Here is a 26,335-nt window from a genome sequence, read left to right as displayed (position 1 = left end):
CGGGGCCGCGCCTCGCGAGAGCCGCTCGGAGCGGGGCAGCGAGGACGAGGAAGGAGGGGAGGGAGGGGAGGAGGGGAGCCGCGAAGGGGACGGGGCGAAATCTCGCGAGAGCGGGGCGGCGCGCCGGGCTCCGGGCATGCGGGCGAGAGCGGCGGCCGCGGCGCGCGATTGGCGGCGCGCGGCTCCCCCCCCGGCGCCGGCCCCGCGCATGCGCGGCGCGCCGCCGGGCCGTGTCCCCGGTGCGTGTGGCGGGGCGGTGCGCGGCGCGGAGCTGCGGGCCCGGCCGGCCGCGGGCACGGTAAGCGGGCGGGCAGCCGGCCGGCGGCTGGCGGCGGCGGGAGGCGGCCGAGGAGCAGGAGCAGGAGGCCGAGGAGGGGGCCCGCTGCCCGGCGCCCGCCTGCCGCTGCGGCGGGAACGCGGCGCCGCGTCGCCATGGCGCCCTGAGCCCGGCGGCGGCCGAGTGGCAGCGCCGAGGCCGCGTCCCCGCCGCGGGCCGTGAGCGGGCCCCATGCCGAGCACCTCGGAGGCGGCGGCGGGCGGCGGCGGCGGCGGCGGCAGCGGGGGGAGCCGGGGCTGGGCCGGCGGCGGCGGCGGGGCGGAGGCGGGCGGCGACAAGAAGCGGCTGCACCACCGGCGGCGGAAGCGCTTCGCGGCCCAGCCGCAGCCGCCCCCCCCGCCGCCGCCGCCGCCGCCCGCCCCGCACCCGCTGCTGTTCCCGCTCCTGCAGCCGCCCCTCCTGCAGCCGCCGCTCCTGCAGCCGCCGCTGCCGCCGCAGTCGCTGCTCTTCCTGGCGGCCACCGGCGCCTCGTCGTGCTGCGGGGACGGCGGGGAGCGGAAGCGGCCGCGGGGCAAGCGGCGCTCGGGCTCCCGGCACAAGCGGCGGCGGGGCCGCGGCGGGGGCGGCGGCGGCGGCGGGGCGCAGGAGGCGGAGAAGCGGCGGGGCGGCGCGGGGCTCGGCACCCTGCTGGAGGAGTACGACGACGTGAGCTCCCAGTCCGAGGGGCTGGTGGGCGGCGGCGCGGCCGGAGCCGGCGGCGGCGGCGGAGGAGGAGGAGGAGGCAGCGGGGCGGGGAGCCCGGCCTCCTCCCCCGGCGGCAGGCAGCGGGGCGAGGCGGAGAGGAGCAGCCGGTCCCGCCGGGAGCACCGCAGCAGCAGCGGCCGCTCCAAGGAGCGGCACCGGGAGCACCGGCGGCGGGGCGACGACAAGCCGCAGGAGGGGGCGGCCGCCTCCGGCCGCGGGGGTGGCGAGGCCACCTCGTCGTCGTCCTCCTCCAAGTCCCGCAGCCGCCACAACCACACCGGCGGCCAGGACCGGGAGGGACTCAAGAGCAGCAGCAGCAGCGACCGCAGGAAGGGGTCCCTTGCCTCGCCCAGCAGCAGCAGGAAGGAGCGGGAGAGCAAAGCCCACCGCAGCCGGACTAAAGCGGCCAAGGAGCCGCCGTCGGCTTACAAGGACCCACCGAAAGCCTACCGGGATGACAAGCCCGAGCCCAAAGCCTACCGGCGGCAGCGCTCGTCCCCTAGCCCTGGGAGGGATGACAGCCCCCCGCTGCACCGCTCGTCGCAGAGCCAGCGGAGCCGCAAGTCCCTCAGCCCCGTGGGCGGCCGCTCACCCCTCAGCCCCTACAGCCGCCGCCGCTCCCCCAGCTACAGCCGGCACAGCTCCTACGAGCGCGGCGGGGATGTGTCGCCCAGTCCCTACAGCAGCTGGCGGAGGTCACGGAGCCCCTACAGCCCTGTTATCCGGTGAGTGCAGGGTGAGGGAGGCTCTGCGGGTAGAGGAGGGGAGCAGAGGCCAGGGCTGGGCCCGAGGGCAGGCTGGAGAGGCTTGCAGCTGGCAGTAAAAGGCCTCCCTCTTGCTGCCAGAGAGCTGTGTGGAAAGGGAACTGGGCCTCATACAAAGATTGGCCTGTCCTGCCCTGCCCTGCCATGGGGAGAGGGAGGCGAGGGTGCTGGTGACACTCCTGCCGCTGGTTCCTCCTTGTCAGAGACCCCGCATAGCTGGCAGATGAGCCTGCCAGGGCTGGAGCCCAAGAGGGCACTTTCAAGTGAGAATGACCCAATGAAAACACTTCTTGGAGGACAAATTTTCCAGAGGTCCGATTTTGGTTTCAAATCTTATGACGTATGGGTATTCTCAGGTACATCCTTATTCTACCTCCTATACCACTAAAGAAGAGGGTGCATTTTAAACATATTTTTGTCAATTTGCTTCCCACTAGTCTAAAGAGGAACCAAGCTGATGGGCAATTCACGTTACTAGTGTTTCTTGTTCGTTTTAGAGGCCTGTAGAAAGATTCAGACTTGATTTCAATAGGAAAATGAGCCAGTGTCAAGTTTTGCTAAATTGCCTCTGTGTTTTACGCAGCTTATGAAAATTCACCTGAGCTTGTTTCACAGTACTTGTTATTTGGTGTGTGCTTGAAAATTATTTTCTTATTCTTAGTGGGGACAAAGAATGTGAAGTTTGGTGTTTCTGTGATTTTCTGAGTTTCACATAGAGCAGAAACAGGGACTGTATCTCTATAATCAGAATTAAAGCACTTGAAAATATTTTCGCTTACAGCAAAACCACTGGGAATGTAAAGTATTTGGTTAGTATGTTTTTAGCATTGAAAATTCTAATTTCCCACATTGAAACCTTACTGCTGCCCCGTTGTTTATGAGTTTGCTTAAATTCACATCTGGGCTTAGATTTCAAATGTATTGGGTGATATGTTGGCAAGAAATTTGTTTGCAATGTGTTACCCGGTAGGTTGTCTGAGAACTGTTCTCTGGTGTTTCTAATGCATCAGTTACCATTTGGGGTATCCTGTGATGATGCCCAAGTTGTTCCTGTGTTTTGCTGGCTGTTGGTAATGTCTGCTGTCTGGGGTGTGCATCCTGTGCTGTTCATAGAATGAAGTAACAAAACTGTGCCCTGTTTTGTTCAGAGGTGCAAAACAAAGGTGCCTTTGGAGGAAAGAAAGAAAAAGTGGTCGTTTTAAGGTAGGGTTGTATGGAAAAATGTTGTTAACAATAGGGTGTTTCAAGCAGAGAGCACTGAGTGCTCCGAAAAAGAGCACTCTGTTGTTGCTCCACGGAGCCTGTTCCAAGTTGTTAAGGATACTTTTGCAGGATGATTTGAATAATAGAATAGCAGGAATGTTACTGGAATATTTGGATTTAACCACTCCACAGAATATTTTCTGTAGATGTTTTTGTCTTGGAGTAGGAAAGCCAAATAATGTCAGAGCTGCATGCACAAGGTTTGTGCTTCCGAGTAGCCATGTTAGCCAGACTGACGGTCCCATTAATTTGGGGTCCCATCTGATGTGCTGGCTGATGCTGCTGTAGCAGCAGGTACAGAAGGTCTTGTAGGGTGCTGTTACAGGGCAGAGTTTTGTAGGTGTTCTTTGTTTACTTTTTTCCTGCGGGTAGGGGACCCATGGTTTGAAGTGTGAGTTTGTTTCCTCATTTTTGTATTGTCTTTGTCATAAGCGTGTAAATCTTCCTCGAGTTACAGGTCTGCTTTCAGGAGTTAGCTTTGTGACTTCACTCCTTCCTTCCTACAGTTAAACTGGAATTTGCATCCCGCCTTTATCTGGGTACAGAGAAATCGTTTTGTTAACTAATTCAGATTGTCAGGTTTATTGGAGAGGGATCGGAATGGCTGAGAGAAAGAAGTTGTTTCATGTAGAAGGTGAGGTCAGCCTGTCCTAACGTGGCATTCATTTTTAAAATGTCATTTCCACAGAAAAAGAAGGAAAACAAAAGCACGAGGATAAGCTTTGTTGTTCATAATGTTTGCCTCTTGTGGAGAAACGCAAGTTACTGTTTCTTTGCTGTCATGCAGCTCCTGCGCATTACGTGCATTGTGGTGGTGCTCGGGAAATAAAGATGGAAGATAATGAACTGATCGGTTTAGCCCTTCAAAACTGTCATTGTTGTTTTTATTGCTTAACTTTCTGGTACTGCACCTAAAATGCTGAAAATTGTTGCTCTGTTGCTTAGATAATGGTATAGCAGCCTTAGACCTGGTAGAATATGATTTCATGAAGGCAAGAGCTTCGTACAGCACCTGTCTGCTTGATCTGGATGATTTAAGGATGTAATTCTGGGCTTGTGTCCAGCTGTAATGGTGTCAAGACAGTAAGAACTTTGTATGTTACTAAGTATTGCAGCCTTGCTCTTTTCAATCTCTTTCATATATGAATCTCCAATAATGTTATATTAATTATCGAGTTATTCTGGGATGCAGAAAATGAGAATGAAGTGGTTGTAGCAAGCCTGAAGAACTCGAGTGTCTGGAGCCCTGATTTTTTCATCTCTGAGCTGTGTAGGGAGAAAGTTCCAGTAAACAGTAGAAGAGAAACAAGTGAAGTCAGTGCCACTCGTTTCAATTCCTGGTTTTCTGGAGCAGCAGTAACAATGAAATTAATGCGAGTTACCAGTTCTGATTGCAGTAGTGATGGGCTGGTATCTTTCAGCGGTGTTGCCTGGAGATTGCTTCTGAACAGAAGCAAAGACACTAAATAAGTGTTTTGTGCTTGGAAAATTATCTTTGAATGGGAGACTAATTGCCTTCGCCATTACAATCGCAATAAACATCTATGTTTTGGGCAAACTGATTGCTTGAGCTCTTTCCACTTGCCGGACAAAACTTTTTTTACTTGCTGCTGGTGGATTTGTATTATGTTTTCTTGTGGACTGTAGCAGAGTTGTTCTGAAGCAGTGTGTGCACATCTCCAGAATGGGAATTCTTCCATTATATGAAAACCATGAGGAGGTTATTTCCCTACTGAGAAGTGGACTTGATTTTTATTAAACTTAGGGATTTTTTTTTTTAAACAAGAAAACACCAAGATCAACAAAACAAACAGTCTCTTTTTTTGAAACTGGCTTAGGATGAGATTGTAGGGGGAGAGCTATTTATTTTTTTTTTTTTTTGTAACTTCAGTCAGGTCATATGCTATGTGATCACACATTTAATTCAGCTAGTTGTATAGATGAGTAATTGCGTTTTTCCAAATGTGGATACACCTACCCATCTGCCTGGGATAAAAGTAAGTAGGTGGGGCACCACTAGCGTAGTACTATGGTGCGCATGGATGTTGCTTGGAGGAAAAATACAAGTTTGCTTCTCCTACTGGTACTACAGAGCCATCTCTTTCTACAGCTGTCACTAGTCTGTAGCAGCGAGGCTCTGAAATATGCATCATTTTTGCGATAAACCGAGACGAGTGTAGGGAAAGTGGTAAAATAGACATTAAACTGGTAAATCTCCACTTTGTGGAGAAACCATGGTTTCGTACGCTGTACAAAAATAGCTTTGCAGCCAGTGATTTTGATACTTTGAGATTTAAAGCAGTACGAGAGGTTTTTGGATGTTTTTTTCCTCTTGTGCGGTGAAAAGAGATTTTCTGTATAAAACCCTTTAATCTTGTTTAGTAAAACTGTATTTTGCAAAATTTTAATGTGGAACTCCATATTTTCCCTGTTGGAATAGCGATTACTTGCAGTGCATTTGAGGCCCTTGCTTTAGTACATATTTTGAAATTAAGACCTCTTCTTACTTGGCAGTGGACTTTACCTTGTGCTAACTGTGATGATGTGCCTTTCATCTTCCTTCTTGCTTCTTTTTTTTTCCCTTATCGTGGGAAGCAACATCATTTGAAAAAAAAAAAAAAAAAAGCAAAAATTACAATGTGTACTAGAATTTGAGTTGATTTTTTGCAAGTTGATTTCTTTGTGTGCAGAGCTCTTGTCTTAGGACACTGGGCTATAAAGCAGATTTAAAAACCAAAATCGTATTCATTTTCGGTATTCCCATGCTGCATGTGTTGGAGAGCAGAGATTTACAGTTTGACTCTGTAAAGCAAGTTACGTGGTCTTCATGTGCGAAGCAGAATAGGTGGTTGGTTGATTGAGGAGCTACTTGGAATATAACCCTGCACCAAGGGCTCAAGAAAATAAACAAAATGAATTAAAAAGATATGAAGGGAGAGTGCTAATGATGTTTTGGTTTAAAGAAGTGAATCGTGCATTGGCCTGCTACTGCAACATGGCAAAGCTGTACTGTGAGCTGCAATGTTTTTGTCAAGGTGGTTTATGTTACTGCGTGATTATAAACGTCTTGGAAGATCTGTGGTGAAGCCAATTGATTAAATTTAGGTCTCCCCTTTAAAACGCACTCTGACCTTACCATGAACTGGAAGCTGGCAGTGCGTGCTCGGTAGCGCTACGTTCGCTGTCTGTTGGTGATAGACCTGGGCTACAGCATGTTTTAACCTCCTTTGGTTCTGTTTGCTTGCTTGTTATTCCCCTCTTATTCTGATGAATCCCTTTGTGTTAGGTTTTGTCTAAAAGTAAGCAAACATAGGACAAAAATCAGTTTCATTGTTCGGCTCTGCAGACCCTGATACCTTTCAAGTGTAATATTGTTTGTGTGTAGGTAATGCATGTAGCTGACTATTGGCATGCTCCTGAAGCAGTTAAGAAGAGGGTCTCAAGTTTACAAACAGAAGATAACACATCTGTTCTGATTTGCTAATCAAATTTAGGGGTCGGTTTGTTTTTAATAGATGTGTGGGGGTGGAATGGGGAAGAGAGGAGCACGTAGGAAAGTAGCGCGACAAGAAATGTTTAAGCTAAGTGAGACTCATGTTCTTGGAAACCTGAGGTGTTAATTATTTGTTAATTTTCATAACACTTATGAAAAATGTTTTCATAAATGTCCACTATTTTTTTCCATTCATTTTCCTTTCTCTTTCAGATATCAAGATAGTAAAATGTAGGCCTTTAAGATTTCAGTTGCTGGTTGGAATAGCTTCATGGTCTGCCTGAAAATGTGATGTTACATTAACAGACATTTCTTGTTAAAGTTCACCAAGGAATCTGTTTGATAACTGATAAGTTAACTAATGAAATGCAATAGTATGTTTTATTGCAGGAAGGAGGAGCATTGTGACAGGTTGGAAACTTGTAACTGATAATACTTTGATATCTGAAATATGTTCTTATACAGTGAATAAGTGCATTGTATTAAGCAACAACAATTTTTTCTTTATTTCCTAGAGGAAAACAAATCTCTGCCTACTTTTTATTGCTGTAAAAAATGGAGGAAAAGTGAGGCTGAGTTTTGGGTTGGGGATGAATCCCTTACTAGTGCTGCCCTCCTTTGTTTCTTTAAACCTGCTTCTTCTCCTACACGCTTTCTAGATAACATCTTGATTTTTTTTTTCTGGTTTCATGTTTTTAGCTAGACATAATATTGTGTAATTACGTCAATTTCCCTTTGCAGCTAATGTAGTTGTTCTCCTAGTCTCCTTTGTTGCTGTCTCCAGGGAAGGAAAAAAGCAGCTCTGTGTAAGGAACTTCTTCGTTCTGCTGCTGACTAGTCCTGCTGATACTTCCAGGTTTTCTTATTTATTTATTTTCCTCTGTATGTAAAACATGCTGGAATGGGAATATGGGTCAGAAGTGGCTTTATGAGAATGGTGAAGTTTGGCAGTTACCCTCTTTGCGGGTATGGAGGCCTGTGCAAGGTGAATCCAAGGCACTCGTGGAAGGCTGTTGATAGCCAAACGTGGTGGCAGAGGCACTTGTAAACAAGGTGGGACTGCTGAGTGCAAACTGGAAGAAATGTTACCTGGAAAAGTGGCTCCCTACTTGTTTCCTCCCGCATACATTGCCAGCAGATGCTGGTGCTCTTGGCTTGGGAGGTTTGGCTGCAGTCCTGGCAATTAGGACGTGTCTGATCTCTCCAGAGAAGATGGGTGAAGATGCCTGCATTGTTTTGCTGGATTTGTTTGCCGTTCGCAACACAGTTCTGCATGTTTGGAGCCTCTGTCCTGGTGTTCTTGGTTACTGTGTTGAAAACAAACTATCCTAACTAAGGACTAAATAATTGGTAGCAAATAAATGTCAGGTAAGGCATTTTATGTGTGTGCGTATGCATGCATGCGCATTTCCTAGAAGTCTGGTGGAAGATTTAGAGAGTATTTCAGATGTCTCTGCTGGTGTTTTCTCAGGGTCCCAGTAAAATGTTAGTGTCTCGTTAAAATGGCAGGCACTGGCTATTGTGTCAGCCCATTGCTGTGCTGCTGTCACTTCATCTTTTATTTCTAATGAGCGCTAGCTCTGAAGAGCACGAGTTAGCTGGCTTTACATACAGGGCAGTATTTCTCCACTCTGAGCCCTGTGTGCACTTCTGAGGGAAAGCTTGTAAATGTCTGCTGTTTTGCTTTTGTGCCATTTTTATAGATGGAAACTTGTACACAAGTTTTGTCTAGCCTGGGAGATTCTCTTGAGACCTTTGAATGAATGCTTATGGCAGTGATAGTCAAATATCTGAAAAGATCATTAAATGTAGGAAGTCATGAAGTTTTATCAATGTGACTGGAATAACCAGAGCTTCGAAAAAGCTGACTTTTACTTAAGTTTCAGCATTTGTCTGTTCAGTTGCAAGTGTTTGTGTTTCCTGCCACTCCTGCATTGAGTCTAGAAGACAAGGTACAGCAAGACATTGTTGCAAAGGTCCTTAGGATGCCGATGGAGGAGCTGGTTTATTATTAGCCCAGACATGCATTACGTAATGCAACGTTAAAAAAAAAAAAAAACAAACTGCTGACATAAATCATCAAAAAATTTTTGGAAAAAATCAAACCATTGCAGAGGCTGTGCTCAGCGTATTTCAAAACCTCGTTCTGATCTGATGTTAAGGGCTGTAGTATGCAGTGGAATTGAAACTTATATAATTGAGTGCAGGAGACTTTGGTCTTTCCTTCTGGATGCAGTGCTGATATGAGAACGTTACGCCGTTGTCTGTTGCGGCAGGAAACCTGGGGAGGGGAATAGTTGGGTGTTTTTGTGCAGAGCTTGTGTAAATAAATCTATGTTCGTGTCCCAGGCTATCTTGGCTGATATTGGTAAAATATGTATGTGGAGCCACTGTCAGTGCTTGACTTGATTGCGCGTTTCTTTTTGAAGCTGGTATAAAGATTTAAGATACTTGTTCCTTAGCTTTTCAAAACCGTCTCTTCCTCACCAAAACGTTGGGAGCTGACCAGGTGAGCATTTGTAGTTACTGTGTTTTGAACAGATTTTCCCATTTCATCCTTAGTTGTGATTTAAATGAATGTGTTTTATTTGGGACTGAAGTGGAATAGAAACAGCCTTATGATGAGACAAGGTGTCTCAAGAACTGCAATGTTTTAATCTGCTGCTTCTCTTTTCAAGTGAATGTGGAATTACGCCTGTATTTTTTAATTGCTGACATAGATTACTTGCTTTATTTTAGGCACTTTTCTAAAAATAAATAAATGTAAGAAAACAACAAAAACCACAAATCATACTTGTGAAAGGAACAGACTTATTTAACCCCCCCCAGGGCATGCTTTGCGTTAAAACTCGAACACAGATGAGGCGAGTTGCAGCGAGGTCTCTGAAGGCGGAGGAGTGTGTTCTGTAGGTACAGGGAGCAAGTTTCAGTTCAAAGGAGCTAATCCGGGAACAAGATGTGCAAGTGTTTTCCAAGATGGGGCAGTGACGTTCTTTGAAATGACGCATCATTTATACAAGGCAGCTCAGGATTCATAGGGCCTATTAGCTTGCACTTGATGCTGGAGAAATTGAATTATCCTGATTCTACAGCCAGTATAGATTGGCAAGCACCATACATCAGCTAGGGGTAATAATTCCTCTCAGAAGATGAGATAGCAGGATGAAGAGAGCTCTGACCTAGCACTTGAAGTGTGTTTATTATTTGCATATCTTCAGCCCTCCTTTTGTTTCCTGCTGCCTCATCACAACTTCATAGTATGGAACATTTTAACTTTAAAAAGAAAAAAAAAAAAATTGTTTCACTTTTGCCAAGCCTCTGAAAACTTTTTGAGCCTAAAATATGGTACATAAACTTCCCAAGTAACAACGAGAAAAAGAACTTCAGTGGCTTCTTTCATAATGGAGCAGAAATTAGTTTTCAGGAGAATTTTTCTGACCAATATTGTGATTTTTTTTACTGGCTTTTAATGGAGATGGGCTTTCTGAGCTGTTTTTTATTGGGCTGTGATTGTCATTTAAATGACAAGGCCTAAGTAAATGACTGAATATTTAGTGTCAGAAAGTGGAATAGAAGGGATCAAAGCATCCAGTTATCCAGAAGCCAAACACTACTTTGTCCATTCTTTCACTAAAACCTATACCAAGTGTTCTTTTATTTTCTTTCTTTAGTTGATCCCCAAACCTCAGTTAAAAATTCTCCCCCTAAAAATGCATAATATTTATTTTATCTGTAATTTATTTCAATTACTTTGTTATTGTGTAGTGCCAGAAAATTCTGTAAACCTGTCCCTGATGTAGGATTGAGCTGTGTTAGTTTTCAAGAATTGCCCTCATATGAGCTTTGAATTTTTTAAAGGTCTCTGTAGCTGTTTGGATCAATATCAGTTTCATCTATAAAATTTTGAAGTTTTTGATAGAGTACACAGTGTGCACCTAGACTTTTTTTTTTAATCACTCCTACGTAATCTCAATTGTCTTAATGATTTTTTTCTGTTGTTCAGGGAAAAAGTTTGAAGAGGCATTTTTTTAATGCTGGAAAAGCTTGGAAAGTAGCAGATACTGCTCATAAAGTAGAAATGTTTTATACGATCTTAAATATTTGTTCAGTTGAAGCAATGGAATGTGATTTCATATGTTAATAATTAAAACTGCATTCATTTGTTACCAAAATATGGATTTGACATAGTGGTGATTAGATGTGACCATAATGATTGTAGTTAGATTTATTCTTGTTTGGTTTAAACTTTTGGAAAGTTAAACACCGTGATGCTGTCTTTTGATCTCTGAAGTTCCTAGAGCTCCAGAAAGTCTTAGTTTTACTACTGTTTGATACTTTTTTTTTTTTGTCTAGCTAATGGAAACAATTTCATTTATCCTGATTTAATTTTATTCTTCCCTGCAAGTGAGATACCCAAGAAAAACAGATTTCCAGCAGACCTGAATCAAGATAATACTTGTAAATATAATGAATGCCTTTGCTATTTTTAGTATGGTATAATGAATTTAAAAAACATGTCGTATCTTTGTATCGAAGCACCAGTCTTGGCTACTTGTTCGCATGCCCCTCATCTCAATTAGTTTCTTCCTTTTTGCTTTTCTGTGGACTATTAACTAGTGGTAAAATTAATATGTCCCTTTGAAGATCTGAATGAAAAATATTTTCTATCAACTGGTATTTTTTGCACAGTTTGTTTTTACAGTTGTTAGGATACTTCCATTCCTCCCCTGCTGCCATTTGAGGTTGTTTTCCTGCTATGATTTTGTAGACAGCTTAGATAAAATCTTCTCCCTGTTCTGTTAGGCTTTTTATTCTGTTGCAGGTGTAGCATAGAGCTACTCATGGATTATGTTTGCTTCTCAGTAGATAGAACAAAAAAATACTGGGTGCTTTCTTCTCAGGGAGAGCAGGGAAGTCTTCATTTAAATTTTGAAAAAACAAAACACAAAAACTAAGGTTTATTTCTGTCTTTTAGCAGGTTACATTGCAGCCTTTAGTATTAAGATTATTTCTTAGGTAACATTTTAATTACAGTTGCAAAAGTGAAACTTAAGGAGATTCTACAATTGCTTCCTTCAGTGTTGTGTTTAGCTGCTTCTTGTTATGTTGTAACATTAATTTCATTTTGTTGAGTTTTGGTTGTGTAGGCAGCTGTATTTTTCTAAAATCTTGCATATACTGAAGTTGGCAGCACAAGTAGTATAACATCAGATCTTTAAAGGAAAACAATGTTTCTGCTAAGTACTGAGGAAAAGGAAACTTATTTGTCTTATACTATGTTATTAGCCCTATAGTGTAGTATTTTGCAGTTCTTTATTGGGAGAAACTGTATCTAAGAGATCTTTAATGTTATCTAGCAACCTGTTTTGATATAGAATCTGGATTTATGTTATTTTTAAACCTTTTTTTTTTTTTTAGGTTCTGTCTTTCCTATTTTGTAGTTTTGTTTATTCTGTAAGCACGGTGCTAGTGGTTGGTTTAAAAAGAGTACTTTATCAGAACTGCAGATACATCGAGATAAAAGTTGGACTAATTTTCAAGTGATTAAATTTTACTTTTCTGAAACAGGAGATCAGCAAAATCTCGAAGCAGAAGTCCATACTCATCAAGGCATTCAAGGTCTCGTAGCAGACACAGGTTGTCCAGATCCAGAAGTCGCCATTCAAGTATCTCTCCTAGTACATTGACTCTGAAGAGTAGCCTGGCTGCTGAGCTGAACAAAAACAAAAAAGCAAGAGCTGCTGAGGCAGCTAAAGCCAGTGCTAAAGCTTCCAACACTTCAACACCTACCAAGGGAAACACTGACACTGCTGCAAGCGCACCTCAAGTGAACAATGTAAAGGACCTGAAGAAAATAAAAGTTGAGCATACACCTTCTCCTACAAGCAGTGCAAATTTGAAGAATGACAAGGCAAAAGCAAAGGCCCCACTTCTGGAAACTAAAGGAGAAAATAATTTAATTGCAGACAAAAATACTAAACAGAAAACGGCGGCAGTAAAAGAGAATAAAACAACCGTTGTAAAACAGCAGCCGGTCACTGTAAAAGAGAAGACCAAACCGAGTACACCGAGTGTAGTAACCAAGGAGAAGGATCGCACTGTTGCACTACCAACCTCCACACTGCCACCCTTGCCTTTGCCTCCCACGCTGCCTGAAGATAAAGACACTGATAGGTGAGTTGTGTCATAGCTTTGCTTTGGGGGGTTGTCTGTTGGCTTTATTTATTTATTTTTCCTTTGCGAAAGGTACATGTAATTCTGTTTGCTGGGTGAGGGTGCTGAAGTAATTTGTTCTTGCTCTTCAGTTAAGGTGGCAGTTACTGGTGAACTGGAGGAATGAGATGTTTAAAATTATTTAATCAACTGTTTTTTGAAAAGAAAGGTTTAGCCTACGAGGAGTCTTTCAATGAAAAATACACTAGACATGATTTAAAATTGCTGGTACATAATAGCTTTGGGAATAACATGTGTGCAAAATTCAGGATTTCAAGTTCAGCAGAAATGTGGGTATCATTCTGGGGAAAAGATGAATTCAGTACCGATATCTGAAAGTCTTTAAGAAAAAAAAAAAAAAAAAAGGTGTTTGTGTTAAAGATTCTCTTCCATTTGTATGGCAATTATTTTCCTAATATCATAGATGTGTGTTATTTTCATGTAATTTATTTCAGAGATCAGTATTCTTTATGTATAAGTGAAGTGAGGCTCGTGGTTTGTAATCTGCGTTGACTTTGAAGCATAAAAATTGGACTGTAGTGAAGAAACTCAGGTCTGTATTCCAAATGTCGCCTGAGTTTAAAGCTACACTGAGTCTCTTCGTTGTCCTTACAGAGAGTACTTGCTGTGGTTTGTGTTGGAAAACAATGCTATTGGGCTGTAATCGACCATTTTTCCTTGGTTTTGGTGATGAAATTGAAAAAAGTTGCTTTTGGTATTACTTATTGTATTACTGGTCTCTGACGTGTATAGGAGAGAGCAACTTCCCACAGCAAGCAAAGCAGTTTCCGTGCACTGAAGTAATAAGTGATTTAAGTTCGATATATGTGTAAACAAGACTGTGAAAGAAATTCAAGACATACTGAAATACTTTATTTCATATTCTGTATCTGTGAAAGTAGTCTGTTTTCTCTTGCTCTTCGTAAATCGTAGTATTTAGTAAAAGTTGTTATAACTAGTGGTGTAAATGCTTCTCTGTCTTTGCCAGCAATTTAATGCACTGGTAAACATTAGGATGCAGAGGGCTTGGTGAGTAAATATAACTTCAGAAGGTATTAGATTTTCTTAGAAGAGAAATTGTTTCTTGCCCTTCAGTACTCCAGCAAATGTCATTCCGGTTGTTCAGAGTTACATCTGTGTGGTGACTGGACGCTTGCATTTACATTTAGAACAAAACCATCCTCTGTAGGTAAACAGGCTTTCTGTCCGTGTTGTTTGAGAGGAAGATTTACTATTTTAACTGGCTTTGCAGCATTAACTGTGGTACCATGAAATGAGATTCCACCTGAAGCTGGCACAGGGCTTCTCATTATTAGCATCTTTTAAATGCAATGCTTTTCTTATAGTTCAACTGCGTAGAATAGTTGAACTACAGTTAAACAGTTCTATCAGCACTGGGCTCATTCTCCTTTTTTTAAAAAAAAAAAAAGACAAAACTTAATGCTTGCAAACAAACTTCATTAGAAAGATTAATGACAAATAATAGGATGTCATTTATGCTCTGCTTTGTTTTGCTTTTAGGAGGTTATGAACTTCAGGTCAGAATGGTTATGAACACAAGTCATGACAAACCTTATGTCGTCAAGGAAAATGATCTACAACTTCTGGGAGGAAGGAGGACCAAGGTGTTTGCCTTGGACCTGGTTACTATGGGGAAATTGTGCCAACAAAGCAAGCTTGATACTCTGCAGAACTTAATGTAGTGTCAGTTGTGAAGTTCAGTAGGAATCTGATAAAACCGCAAACAAGCTACCTAAAGGAACAGCAGTGTTGTGAAACCGCTGTTGAGGATAGCTGAAAGGGAAAACTGTTCCAGTGGTCAACAGTGTGTAGTTTAACAGACCTGAAAAGAAGGCTGCTCTTGGCTGCCCCTGTTTTTGTGTACGTCTTTTGAAATTGTTTCAGAACCTCTCACATGTTGTACTCCCACTAATACTGAAACTTAGAGGGCAGAATTTGTGAGACAAATGCAAATATTTCAACTTCAAAAATAAGAATTATTCTTGACCCTGGCAATTACTTTCTCTGCTCAAGGTGGCTTTATAGCATGCTGACCATTATGTTTGTGATGAGGACAGCATGGGCTTCCTTCAGGTGCCTCTTTTAACTCAGGCACTGGTACGAGACACTCAAGGGTTTTGTTTTCGTGGCAAAGCCTAGTGACAGGCAAAATGCTGGAATGCTATTTGCAATTAATTGCAATTAATGTAAGAAAGAGCATGTGCATTCCCCATGATGGGGGGTAGCAAGATCTTTCTACGGAAGTTTCTACTTTACCTACGAGACGAGGTAGATATGAAGTTGTAGGAAAACCTCTCCTCCAGGACAGGTTCCCAGAGAGGGATGCTGACAGTAGAATACTGTGATTTGGCAAATGCAGCTGCCTTGAAAAATACACCCTCAGAGCATAACAAAGTTTTATTAACACAGTGGCAAAGTTTGAAATTTAAAGAGAGAATGCTACCTCCGAAAACAGTTAATGTAATTACAAAGCATACAGAGATGGTCATGGATGCAAAGTTATGGGATATACTATAACAGCGAAATGTAGCTAAACTAAAGGAAGAAGTTTTGATGAAACAGCCACACCTTTAAAAAAAAAATAATAATCCTGCAGGTTGTATGGAGTGCTCAGAAATTCCCCATTAGAACAGGAAGAGTGTTTCTAGAATTCTCGTTTATAGTACATGATGTAGGATTACCTTGCAGTGTGTTTGGGGGATTCTCCTCAGGACAGAGATTAACTGTTAGGATCTGTTCCCAGAGTATTTATTTATTTTTTTAAAGACATCAGTAAACCAGAAAAACATTTAGTCAGTTTTCCGCTTGATTTTTTTTCCCACTTCATTTGCATGCAGATCAGTAAGAACATGTTGAATATGGAGCATTTCAGCAAATGTATGAGATTAGAATCTGTAAAAGGCATGGTATGGATACCTCATAATGCCCTGCAGTAATTGTAACCGTGAAACTAGTCATCTCTGGAGAGTAATGTTGTAGTGAATTGGATTAGGATAATCTGCTCTTTTATATGAGAAGTCAGAGTACAGATTTTACCACTGTTGATACTTGGCAGCACCTGAGCTCTAAATATTCTTATTAATCTGAGCCCTAAGAGGCTTGGGGAAAAGGAAGAAAGAAAAGATCACATGGCAGAAGTCTGGCCTGGAACCCAGATGGGCTTGTTGTTCTTGCTGGTAAGGCTTGCCGTGTCATCCAACTTCAGCTTTCGTCAGGAATGTGAAGTCTGAACATCTGATTTCATTTTCTTTAGCATTTTGGTAGTCAGCTGTGCACCAGCCAGCTGTTTGCAAGCCATCTGTAAAGTACAAATCGAATTCTAGCAAATTCTAAAAGCACAGATTTTAAATGTTGATGTGTTAACAGCCTAGAACATACTTTAAGAAATCTGGTAGGTTTTCTTTATTTTAATACAATTGTACTGTGTTCAACATAGTAGCAAAACTGTGCCTTTTTTTTTTTTTTTTTTTTTTTTTTTAGTAATCTGCGAGAGAATCTTTCAGTGAAGACAGTTAAAGAAGCAGAGAAGAAACTTCGCCATCTGCTTGCAGATTTGCCACTTCCACCTGAGTTGCCTGGAGGAGCAGAGTTAGCCAAAAGTCCTGAAGAAAAGAAACCAGCAGTTCAGTTACACAGCAAGAGAAGACCAAAGTATGTTTATTACAGTTTTTATGTTAAAGTCTATAATGGAAACAGAAGTGATAATAGTTTCTTAAAAATGTATTCTATTAAAACAATTTCTACTTTGTAATGACTTCCTTAATACTACCGAGGTTTTGAATCAAACTGCATGGTTTATTGCCATTTAGTGGTAGTAAGGGTTGTCTAGTAATATAACAGGAATATTTACTATCATTTTTTTTTTCCATAGTTAAATATATCAGCTGTATTCTTAGAGATTGTTACTGTTTTCTAGAATATGTGGACCACGACATGGTGAAACAAAAGAAAAAGAAATAGACTGGGGAAAGCGCTGTGTGGATAAATTTGATATCATTGGTATTATTGGTGAAGGCACTTATGGGCAAGTTTACAAAGCCAGAGATAAAGACACAGGTAGGTTCAAAAAAGTAAATGTAATCTTGCGTTTCAAAGTCAGTGGTTTGTTTTTTTTTTTTTTTTTTTTTTTTTTAATAATTAAATAAAATCTGGTATTGTGTCCCCTAATGGTTTGAAAGTTTTTAGTTGCGTTACATGTTTTGTTTTCGATCTAGCTTTTGTCTGAATTAAAAACTCAATAAAAACACAATCTTTTTCTGCCTTGGAAAATCATTCATCTGTAAAGTTGTGGTTGAAAGCATAAACTGAGTAGTGTTAATTTCCATGTGTTATTTCTAGAGCTTTGATGCTCTGTACACGATTGAGGAAGTAAAGACAAGAGCGTAAATACCCTGGGGAAACAAAATGGCACCCTGGACAGGATGATACAGAATAATAAAGTTTGTAAAAAGGCTGCAAGGGTGAAAGGAGCTGTGCAGGAGATTTAGCTGTTTTCCTTCTTTGTACGCTGATCATCACTAGCTGGCAGTAGGAAGAGAAGATATCTCTGTGCCATGCAGGCTTGAAGTGTTGCATATCAGGTGTTTTTCTTGCAGGAATGTAACTTACAAATATCATGTGAAACTAATAATCAAATAAGCACTCGCCATTATGGTATGCAGGAGTGTTGTCACTGCTTCTAAATAGATAATGCAGTGAAATTTATTTACTCACGTGTGCTATACCTTGCTAGTTTTGTGTTCAATTAGTAGTTCTCTCTGACTGCTTGCCCTTCTGGCTTAATTGTACATGCCTTGAATAGGGTATAATTTTCTACTTCAGTAACTGAAGCACATAGGATCATATATCAGCCTCAGTTCCTTCCTTCTGGTCTCCAGAAGAATGAGCAATGTAATTACACTCTTTTCCATTCTTCACCTGTGCTTGTCTGAGTTTGCAGACTTTTGTTTTTAAGCTGAACTGTCACAGATCTTACTTTTTTACTTCCTTCCTTTGGAGCCATTGCAAATCATTGTTAGGGGCTTCTTTTTGCTGTCCTGTTCTTTGCACAGCTAAATTTCTAATCCCATCATAACCATATTGGCCTCTTTGGCAAGCTTCAGGTTGTTTGTGTGTGGCAGTCATTTCTTAACCTCTAGTAGAATTTGTTGCTTTTCTGTACAGTTCCAGCAAAACTTCCACTTTTCCATTCAGCCTTGAATTTAAATCCTGTGTAAGGAGTGACAATCATGGCCTTTCAGCTACCCTTTAACAGGCTCTGCAGTGGGCTTTCAAACCAAGTATGTTGAAGAGAGAGGACCAAGCTGTTCTTTTGGAGACTGGTCCAAAGCCAGTCTCCAAAATGATGCCACACCTTTAAAAAAAAAAAAAAAAAAAAAAAAGCCATTCTCACATGGCTTTTGAGAATGGAGTGTGTTTAGATCCATGGTCTGGATATTTCCAGTGCTAGCAGAGGAGAATTTGCGCTTCTCTACAATGGCATCTGTCCTGCCCCTTAGGCTGTAACAGCTAATGATAAATTTTATCAAAGCATTTGAATGTGTTCTGTGCTTGCAGCACTTGCTCCTTGCACAACTACTTTGTTCAAAATGCATAAAGGTTAGAGTCTGTTTACTCTAATTTTTCAGCTTCTGACGTTATAGTGATCTCCAGTACCTGTATTGTTGTCTTTTCTGGAACAGAGCTTAATGGTGCCTAGAAAATTGCACAGTGATTCTTTTATAGAAATTCAAAAGATACAAAGATTCCATTAGATCCTGTGTTATTACTGCTTCCCTTACTGTTTGCTACGCCATCTCATCTGCTTGGTATGATCTGAGAGTCAATACCTTATGAGGTTTAAGAACAGGTCTTGCTGCATTAGTAAGATGCTTAGAGACATAACCTACAACATTGGGATCTACTTCCTTCCTCCCTTCTTTATCACAGCCCTAGTTCTTCAGATGTGAGCATCTGGTTTATGGGGCAACTTGCTGTAATTTTTCTATCTGATGGATTGCTGTAAAAGCTCATAAGTCTACTAGGAATTTGTAAATAACATCTGAGCCTCTTGAGTTCCAACAGTAACATCTATATTCCATAACTTGCATAAGGGAAGAACTTGACTATACATGCTTATAATCTGTGAACCATCTCCATTAATTGTTTTTTGGGACCACCACAGTGTGAACCTGAATGTTCACATCTCATTGTCCATGTGTCTACCTTAGCTTCCTCTAGAGATGTCACGAATTATTAGCCCTGATGAATCCTGTTCTGTTGCTTCTGTGTTAATTTCCAGCTGAATTTATCTGGAGTCATACTGGAACATTACATATTGCATGTGTGCTATACACAGTGGTGCAGAGTAAGTCCTTTTAGAGCTAACATAGCTGCGTTGTCAGTAAGCTTCCCCAAAAACCCCAAATGGTTGAGCTGGCATACATTTTTTTAGATATCCTCAATCATGGCTAGATCATACTTCTGCTATTTTGCAGAATTTAGCTTCATCCAGGCCAGCCTGCAATAAAATAAATGAGGGAACTTTCTTCTTACTGTAAACATAGCAGTGACACTTCTGTTTGTAGAAAGTGTACTGATAACTAGTAGGAACTCTTTAGTTGTCTGCCTCGTATCTTAAATTGTAGTATTTCTCTCCAGATTCATGCATGAGAATTCTGACAAAATTGTTAGTTATCAAATTTACTGCCTCAGGACTAAACAATTTTGCCGGTGTATTGGTAAAGATGTGATCAGGAGCCTGGGTTATAAGATTCTTACTTTATCAGTGCTGGTGTGTATATTCTCCTGACTGCTGTGGAGTTACAAAATTCCTCAATTGCAGTTCCGCATCGTATGCCCACCAAGAATCAGTCTACATGATAAGATCTTTACTTTTAGGGAAAACGTACCATCAGAGTTTGTGGCATCAAGGCATTGCACTTAAAGGAAAGCACCCTGGTAGGTGTTTTTCATAACATTCGTTTCCTTCTCCAAATTATCTCCTCCCAAGTTCTTCTGCTGCTCCTGGTACCGTGGTCGTTCTGTTGGCAAGAGAAATTTTTGATAAAGGTACTGTGCTCTGTGGCCAGAGTTCCTCGTTGATGTGCCTCCTGCTAGGTGAAGAAGCACCTCAGAGGCACCTCCATGCCCACCCTTCCAGTCACGGCATGTCTTCTATGCCTCTTGTGCCCATGCTAATCTATACAGCACATCCCAGCATGCGAGCGGTAATCTTTTTGCCTTTGCCTTTGGAGGGTTTTTGGGTGCTGGCATAGGCTGTGCCTTTTAGTCCCAAATGTCTTCCTTTCTTCTCAGACAACCTTGAGCTTTACATAGGTGAGGTACGTTGCTTGATTATCTGCTCCTCTCCCTTGAAACTATAGTTAAAGAGGACTAAGAGACCTTTGTTCGCTTCGTGTTGGTAGCCATCTTCTCCCTGAACTTGCTAACGAATGAGGAATGTTTGATACTCTGCCATCTCAGAACAGAATAGCTGAATAGCTTGGCAAGTCTTTTCCTCTCTCAACAATCATTCCTCATTGGGATCTTCACCAGTTCACATCACCTGGATGGGTGATTAGAACTGATGGCTAACTCTTTCCTCCTTTGTTTCTGATGAGGTTTTCCAGAGGCAGTCACTTTTTCAGTAAGTGTAATAGCAGGGGTTCCCTTATTTTAGGGGACCGCTTTGTTGTCAGAAACCTGCTGAGGCGAGGAATCAGTTTGCACTTTTTTTTTTGACTTAGCAACTCATTTCTGAAACTTTGCTCTTGTATTTTGTATTTGTTCTTCAACAGGCGAGGCACACTCCTTTTGTCGACAAAAACCAAAATATTCAGGAAAGCTTTTTACCTCACTTGGTGGATTGGTTAAAACATAAGGGACTGTTTCGGAGCCTAATTCCTACTTAAGTTAGGTACAAGACAGCAAAGGAGGAGGTTGTGACTGCACACTGCAAATTGGTGGCCTCCTTGTAGAACACCCCTATTCCCAAGGTTCGTCCTTGCTGATCAAGCTCTTGAGAGAGCAGTTCTAAAGGGTTACTCAACCAATACTGCATTAAAATAATATAAACGTTTGAATTCTTTTAACTTTCAGTGCTTGCACTGGGAAGCTGTGGGTGTAAATATATTTATAGGCAGCTTGTACCTAAGAAGAACAGTTGGTAGTAAAACCCCGCGCAGCCTGCTCCAGCTGACCCTGCTGGAGCAGGAGGGGTGGATTGGATGATCTTCAGAGGTCCCTTCCAAGCACAACTATTCCGTGGTAGCTCTTCAGGTCTTTGTAAAACATCTTTCTCACTGAAAGACAAGAACTTTCTTCTGCATTCTGAGCTGCGGTGATGCAGTACTCATAAATCCATAGTAGGTATAGGCTTATGTTGCTAAAGCTCCTGCTAAGAATCACTCTTACGTAGGGGTTAATTGGTAGACCTGGTGTGGAAGATCAGGACACAGGTGAGAGATGTACGCAGGAGGAAAATGAGTATTAGAATGGTTAGTTGAAAACTAGTATTTATAATTTTGCCTCTCTGTGTGATTATTTCTCAGCAGTGGTTAATTTTGTTTCTGGTCAGCGTGGAACTGATACAGGCACCAAAATGTGAACTGTTTAGTTTTACTATCTCAATTCAGAAATAGTAACAGTTGTGAAGGGTTTTTAAATCCTATAGATTGACTGCTAATGTTTATATTTTTTTATTTACATTTCCTTTTAGGAGAAATGGTGGCACTAAAGAAAGTGCGTTTGGATAATGAAAAAGAAGGGTTTCCAATTACAGCTATTCGGGAGATTAAGATTCTTCGACAGCTTAATCACCAAAGCATTATCAACATGAAGGAAATAGTGACAGATAAGGAAGATGCTTTGGACTTCAAGAAAGATAAAGGTATGTATAGTAGAACGGGGTAGCTCTTTCTGACCCTGTTCTTAAAGCAGTAGGCTGCTATGCTGGAACTGAAGTTTCATTAAAAAAAAAAAAGTTGGAAATTGTGACACTCGACAAGAGGTTATGATTGTGACTTAATTATTGATAAATAGTCCTTCATGTAACTCACCTATGCCTTTTGCTGATAAAAAATATTTTTGAATGCCTTGTGCAGTAAAAAACAAAACAAAACAACAAAAAAAAAAATCTTGATTCCAATTTTGAGAAACAGATGTTTGACTGTGACACATGGATTAGGAGACCAGCAACAATGGGAAGCTCTTATATGTGAGGTTTTTTTAGCCTTTTACATTCTTCACAGCATTTTCTCATATGTGGAATATTGTAGGCTCAACATTGAAGAGATGTTTCACTCTAGGTGTCAGTCTTGTTTAGATTTTGTTTCATTCCATTTTTTTCAAAATTAGGCATGTGTGTTGAAGGATAGAAGGATAAAAGTGTTTTTTTTTTCCCAATTGAAGGCTTGCATTCTTTTGAAGAGATGACTAACTAGGAACAATAGCTACTTGAACATTTGTTCTGATTTAGTTATTTAAAGTATTATTCCTGAAATTAGCATGTTTTCTACTACATCCTGCAAGAAAGTAAATAATATAACCATTCTGCTATTAACATTCATTTTTTATTTTGGTTCCTTCAGTGCTAAGTTGGGCTTGCCTGAGTTACTGCAACCTTCTTAGCCTGGAGAATCAAGCAAACGATGGAAATTGTGCACTGTTGCTGCACGGAACTCTTGATACCAAGCGGTTGTTTGAAAAAGTGGTTGTTTTGTCTTTGGAGGTTGTATCCTTCTAGCTACAAGTCTTATAAACCTATCATTCAGGGGTATTTTTGTGCCCTGCAGGCACCTCCGTGCATGGGCTGGCTGAAGGGGATGTTAGGAGTGTGTAACCTGTGCTGCTTCCCTGTTCTCCCACCCTGAGTTCCATACAGCATGTTTAGCACCAGTGTGGGTAGAAAACAATAAATGTACTGCATAGGCAGCAGAAACACAAGGTGATGTTGTGATGAGTCAGAAGATGGCTGTCAGAGTTAGACAGGAATTAAGTTCTTTTCCTAGTCTCTTTAGAAAGTAGCATACTTTGAAGGAAATACAGCGTTGACATTTTTTATCATTTCAAAGTAGAAAGCGTCTAGCAAAACATTTTCTCTAGATATGTGTGGGTTCAGTGGTCAGCACCCTCTTTGAACTCTGATTCTGCAACAGCCAGCGTAGGCTTTCCATGTGGTCTTGGACTGAGTTTTAATTAGGTCTAACCTACTTGGTGAATGAGACCACACTGAGCCGTGACTTAAGTATTAAAGTCTCATTAATTAATTTTCTCCATTTCTGAGTTGTAAATTTTTTTTGGTGCATTTCAAACTGTTTCTCATTAATTTCAAATGTATTTTTTGTTTAAGTCTGTATTTGTGCTTTTGATACTGCTTTCAATTTAATTTCACATTCTTGTTTAACAGTTTATTAAAACAATTACATTTTCAGAAAATTGCACGAGAAGGGGCTTCTCTGGAGATACAAGAATAAAATTAGCTTTTGGTAGACTCTTGAAAGCATTAGCATGACAATAAGACTACTATTATGATTTGTCTCTGAAAAGATGGAAGCTGTTTATTTTTTTTGGGCTCCTGCAGTCTGTATTTCTCTAATGAGTAGTTCGTTGTGAAATGGAGATTTATAGCTGAGTAGTTGTGGGCAAGCTGTAGCCTACGCAGGGAGTGAAAGCAAATGGGAAGTTCAGTCATTTTCATGGTAAACCACTGTGAACACGCAAGTGGTAGTGACATGTCTTATTGAAGTAGAAATTACAGTAGAATAAGTGTTTTGCCCTCTCATGAACATGCTTACGCTTAATGTGTGTTGTGATTATCTTAGCTTTGGAACATAGATCTTACAAAACCCTGCTGAAATCTTATTTGTGGAAGTAGGGAATGAGACCGTTTTCTACCAACACACGTTCCTCTAGTTAGTAAAGTTAACTTTGGTCTAAGGTTGCCTGTCATCTCCTGACCTGTTACTCATCTACTTGTTCACTTAAGTTTGTTTTTTGTTCTTTTTTTTTAATTGGGATTTTGGTAATTCAAAATGCAGCATATGTAGTACTAAATATCAGGCACTCTTTATACGGTGCGTACTTTTAAGGATGCTTTTTAAGATGGTAACATTGGTCTGCAAACCAACAATGGCTTGTACCACTTTGTCCTGATACTTAGAGCTGTGTTACACGATTTGTCACTTAAAAGCATGTGTCTTCCTAACTTTTGAGTATCTGTCTTTGATACTTTCAACAGTATTATACTTCTAAAGAAAGTGGAAGAAAAATATATCTCCTGTTTTACCCTGACCAGCTTGGGATGTAAAGTCAACAATAGCAGTAGCTTGAATAGAAAGGATTTGTTTTATTCTCTCTGGGCCAACCATGAGAAAAGGAAATGTAACACATTGGAGCAGTGAGTTGTAGGTGTTAAGAGTATTTTCATCAATGGAAATGCAGCACAGCATTTCCATCGTAGTGTTTATAAACTGGAAACATACACAGCTTAGTAGTACATATATGGATCTGTTGTACTGAAGATCTGAATTTTTTTTTACCTTTATAGTCTTCAGTGAGTATGAGACGTGCTTGATGGTAAAGTTGGAGAGTGCTGTTACTGATTAGTGCAGCATCTTGATTCTGAGGCACAATCCTGTTGGGTAGAACAGGTGTCTAGGGTTTGGTAGGAACTTGTATCTGTTCTGTATGTTTCTCTAGTGGTTCATCTGAATATAGGCTTTTCTTCCCCTTCCTGTCATTCAGAGCTTACACATAAGCTCAGGGATGGGACACATGACTCAGTTTGCATTCTGTCCTGTATGTTTATCTATGTACCAGTTAACTACATAAATAAAAATCCGCTGAACATACTGTTAAAATTCCCTCTGCTTCTCTGAGGACATAAAGCCTTATTTGGCTTGATAACACCAATGACCGACTTGATGCCACTCAATATTTTTCTGAATCACAGAACTCTGCTTATTCTTATTGAAAATGTTCTCCCAGTGAGCCAGTACAGGAGCAGCTGTGGGTGTCAGTCTTTCATGGTAGTAGAAGCAACCTGATACTGTTGGTACTTGTGACCAAGTCTGCTGCCAACTGTACTCTTCCTTCGCTTTTCCTGTTTCTTTGATTGATGGTAGTTCAAATTAACTGGGGTTCCTATCCATGACCTTCAGTTCATGTCTTTTTGTAGCTGGGTTTGGAGCAGGATTGTAATTTGCAGAAGCTCTTCATCCTCTTTTAATATTTTTTTTTTTTGTCTGAGAGTTTGTGTTCTGTTACCCATGCAGTAGTGACTGAAGAAAGCAATATTTGTTTAAAACAACTATTTGTCAAGTATATTTATTCATAGTCCTATGAAAAATTAGTTGAACCATTTTGTTGAAGTTAGCAAGAGGAGAAGGCTTTTTTTCACCCTGGACTTGTCAGCTCTGGTTTGTGTTCTCTCGATTAGCCTGTCATTCATATGACTGGAATTTCTTAGGTCTCTGTCTCTGTTTTCTTTGTGCACCTGAGGTGGTCCTCTACTGCTCAGTTGCCTGTTTATCAGCTGTGAGCTGTTTGCATTTGATCAACAGTCTAGTTTTGGAACTGCCAGCATCTCTTTTTGCTAAACACACAATACCTGCCCTACCTGCCTGCTGTTGTTCTGAACATAAAACCACATTGACACATACAGACCGGCTTGTCTTCGTCCTTTTAACTGGAAGAGACAGTTTTCTGTTGCTAACCTGAGGGAAAACGTGAAACTTGGCATGTGAGACTGTGATCAAAAAATGTCTGTTTAACATTGGAGCTTTTTTGTTTGGTTGGTTTTGTTTTGAGCATTTGGACTGTGTGTGGCTAAGCTGTTTTAGCAAGGTTCAATTTTATATTTGCAGTACAAAAACCAGACTTCAAACTTCATGCCTTTTAGGCATGAAGGCAGTATCTATCCCAACAGTACTGTACTGCACTTATCAAAAGGACTCCAAGTCTGTGGTACTTTGTTATATGACTAGCTAGTTACTTTCTCATAGCCATCAAGGAGTACTTTGTCTGAAAGCTTGCTGTTTGGAAAGAGTCCGTGACAGCAATCACGCAGTCAGAGTGCTTGACTACAGGGTTTTCTCTACTCCTATTGTAGCTAGTTTTAACTGAGCTTCCTGGGAAGTCTTCTAGGAAATGGAAAACTCAGTGAATGCATCCTGCCTGGAGCCATTCAGAAGGGTTTAAAAACAAAAACACTGCATTTTGGTTTTGTGTTGCACTTATGGTTGGAGTGAATGACTGAAGAGATGCTGCTGAAGTGCAGATCTAAGTAGATGTGTTGTTTTCTTATTGGTGAGTCAAATTAGATGAATGCTGACCCAGCTGGGGGAACTTTCTTTTAGTATTACAAAGCAAAAAGAGAGACATCTGTGGAAGAAAGACTGGTTCTTCCTGTAGGCATTTGATGTTGGGCAAGACACCAAGGGCTGTTTTTTCTTTAGTTGCTGAGGGGTCATGATCAGCTTGCAAGGTGGAGTTTGCAAATTTCCAAGAGTTTGTATCCTCTCCATTTTGAGGAGTTGTCACTGTATTTCTGCGTGTTTATTGGTGTAAAAGGGTCTTTAG

The 26,335-nt window shown here is 41.4% G+C and overlaps 1 protein-coding gene across 5 annotated transcripts in view; it reads left to right on the top strand.

Moving 5' to 3' along the window:
- The first annotated feature begins 238 nt into the window (after nt 1-238).
- The window catches only part of CDK13 (cyclin dependent kinase 13), a 51,807-nt gene continuing 25,710 nt past the window's right edge, over nt 239-26,335 (top strand). For all 5 annotated transcript variants that reach the window (XM_084283195.1, XM_084283194.1, XM_084283193.1 and 2 more), the window contains exons 1-5: nt 239-1,746; nt 12,110-12,715; nt 16,256-16,426; nt 16,692-16,831; nt 21,474-21,644. In XM_084283195.1, coding sequence (XP_084139321.1) covers nt 509-1,746; nt 12,110-12,715; nt 16,256-16,426; nt 16,692-16,831; nt 21,474-21,644 — 2,326 coding nt within the window. In that variant the 5' untranslated portion in view covers nt 239-508. The remainder of the gene's footprint in view (nt 1,747-12,109; nt 12,716-16,255; nt 16,427-16,691; nt 16,832-21,473; nt 21,645-26,335) is intronic.

The sequence above is a fragment of the Netta rufina genome (assembly GCF_964035555.1).
Source record: "Netta rufina genome assembly, chromosome: 2".
In the NCBI taxonomy this organism is placed as follows: domain Eukaryota; kingdom Metazoa; phylum Chordata; class Aves; order Anseriformes; family Anatidae; genus Netta; species Netta rufina.
The sequence above is the reverse complement of the archived record's forward strand: the minus strand, read 5'-3'. Positions and strand labels throughout refer to the sequence as shown.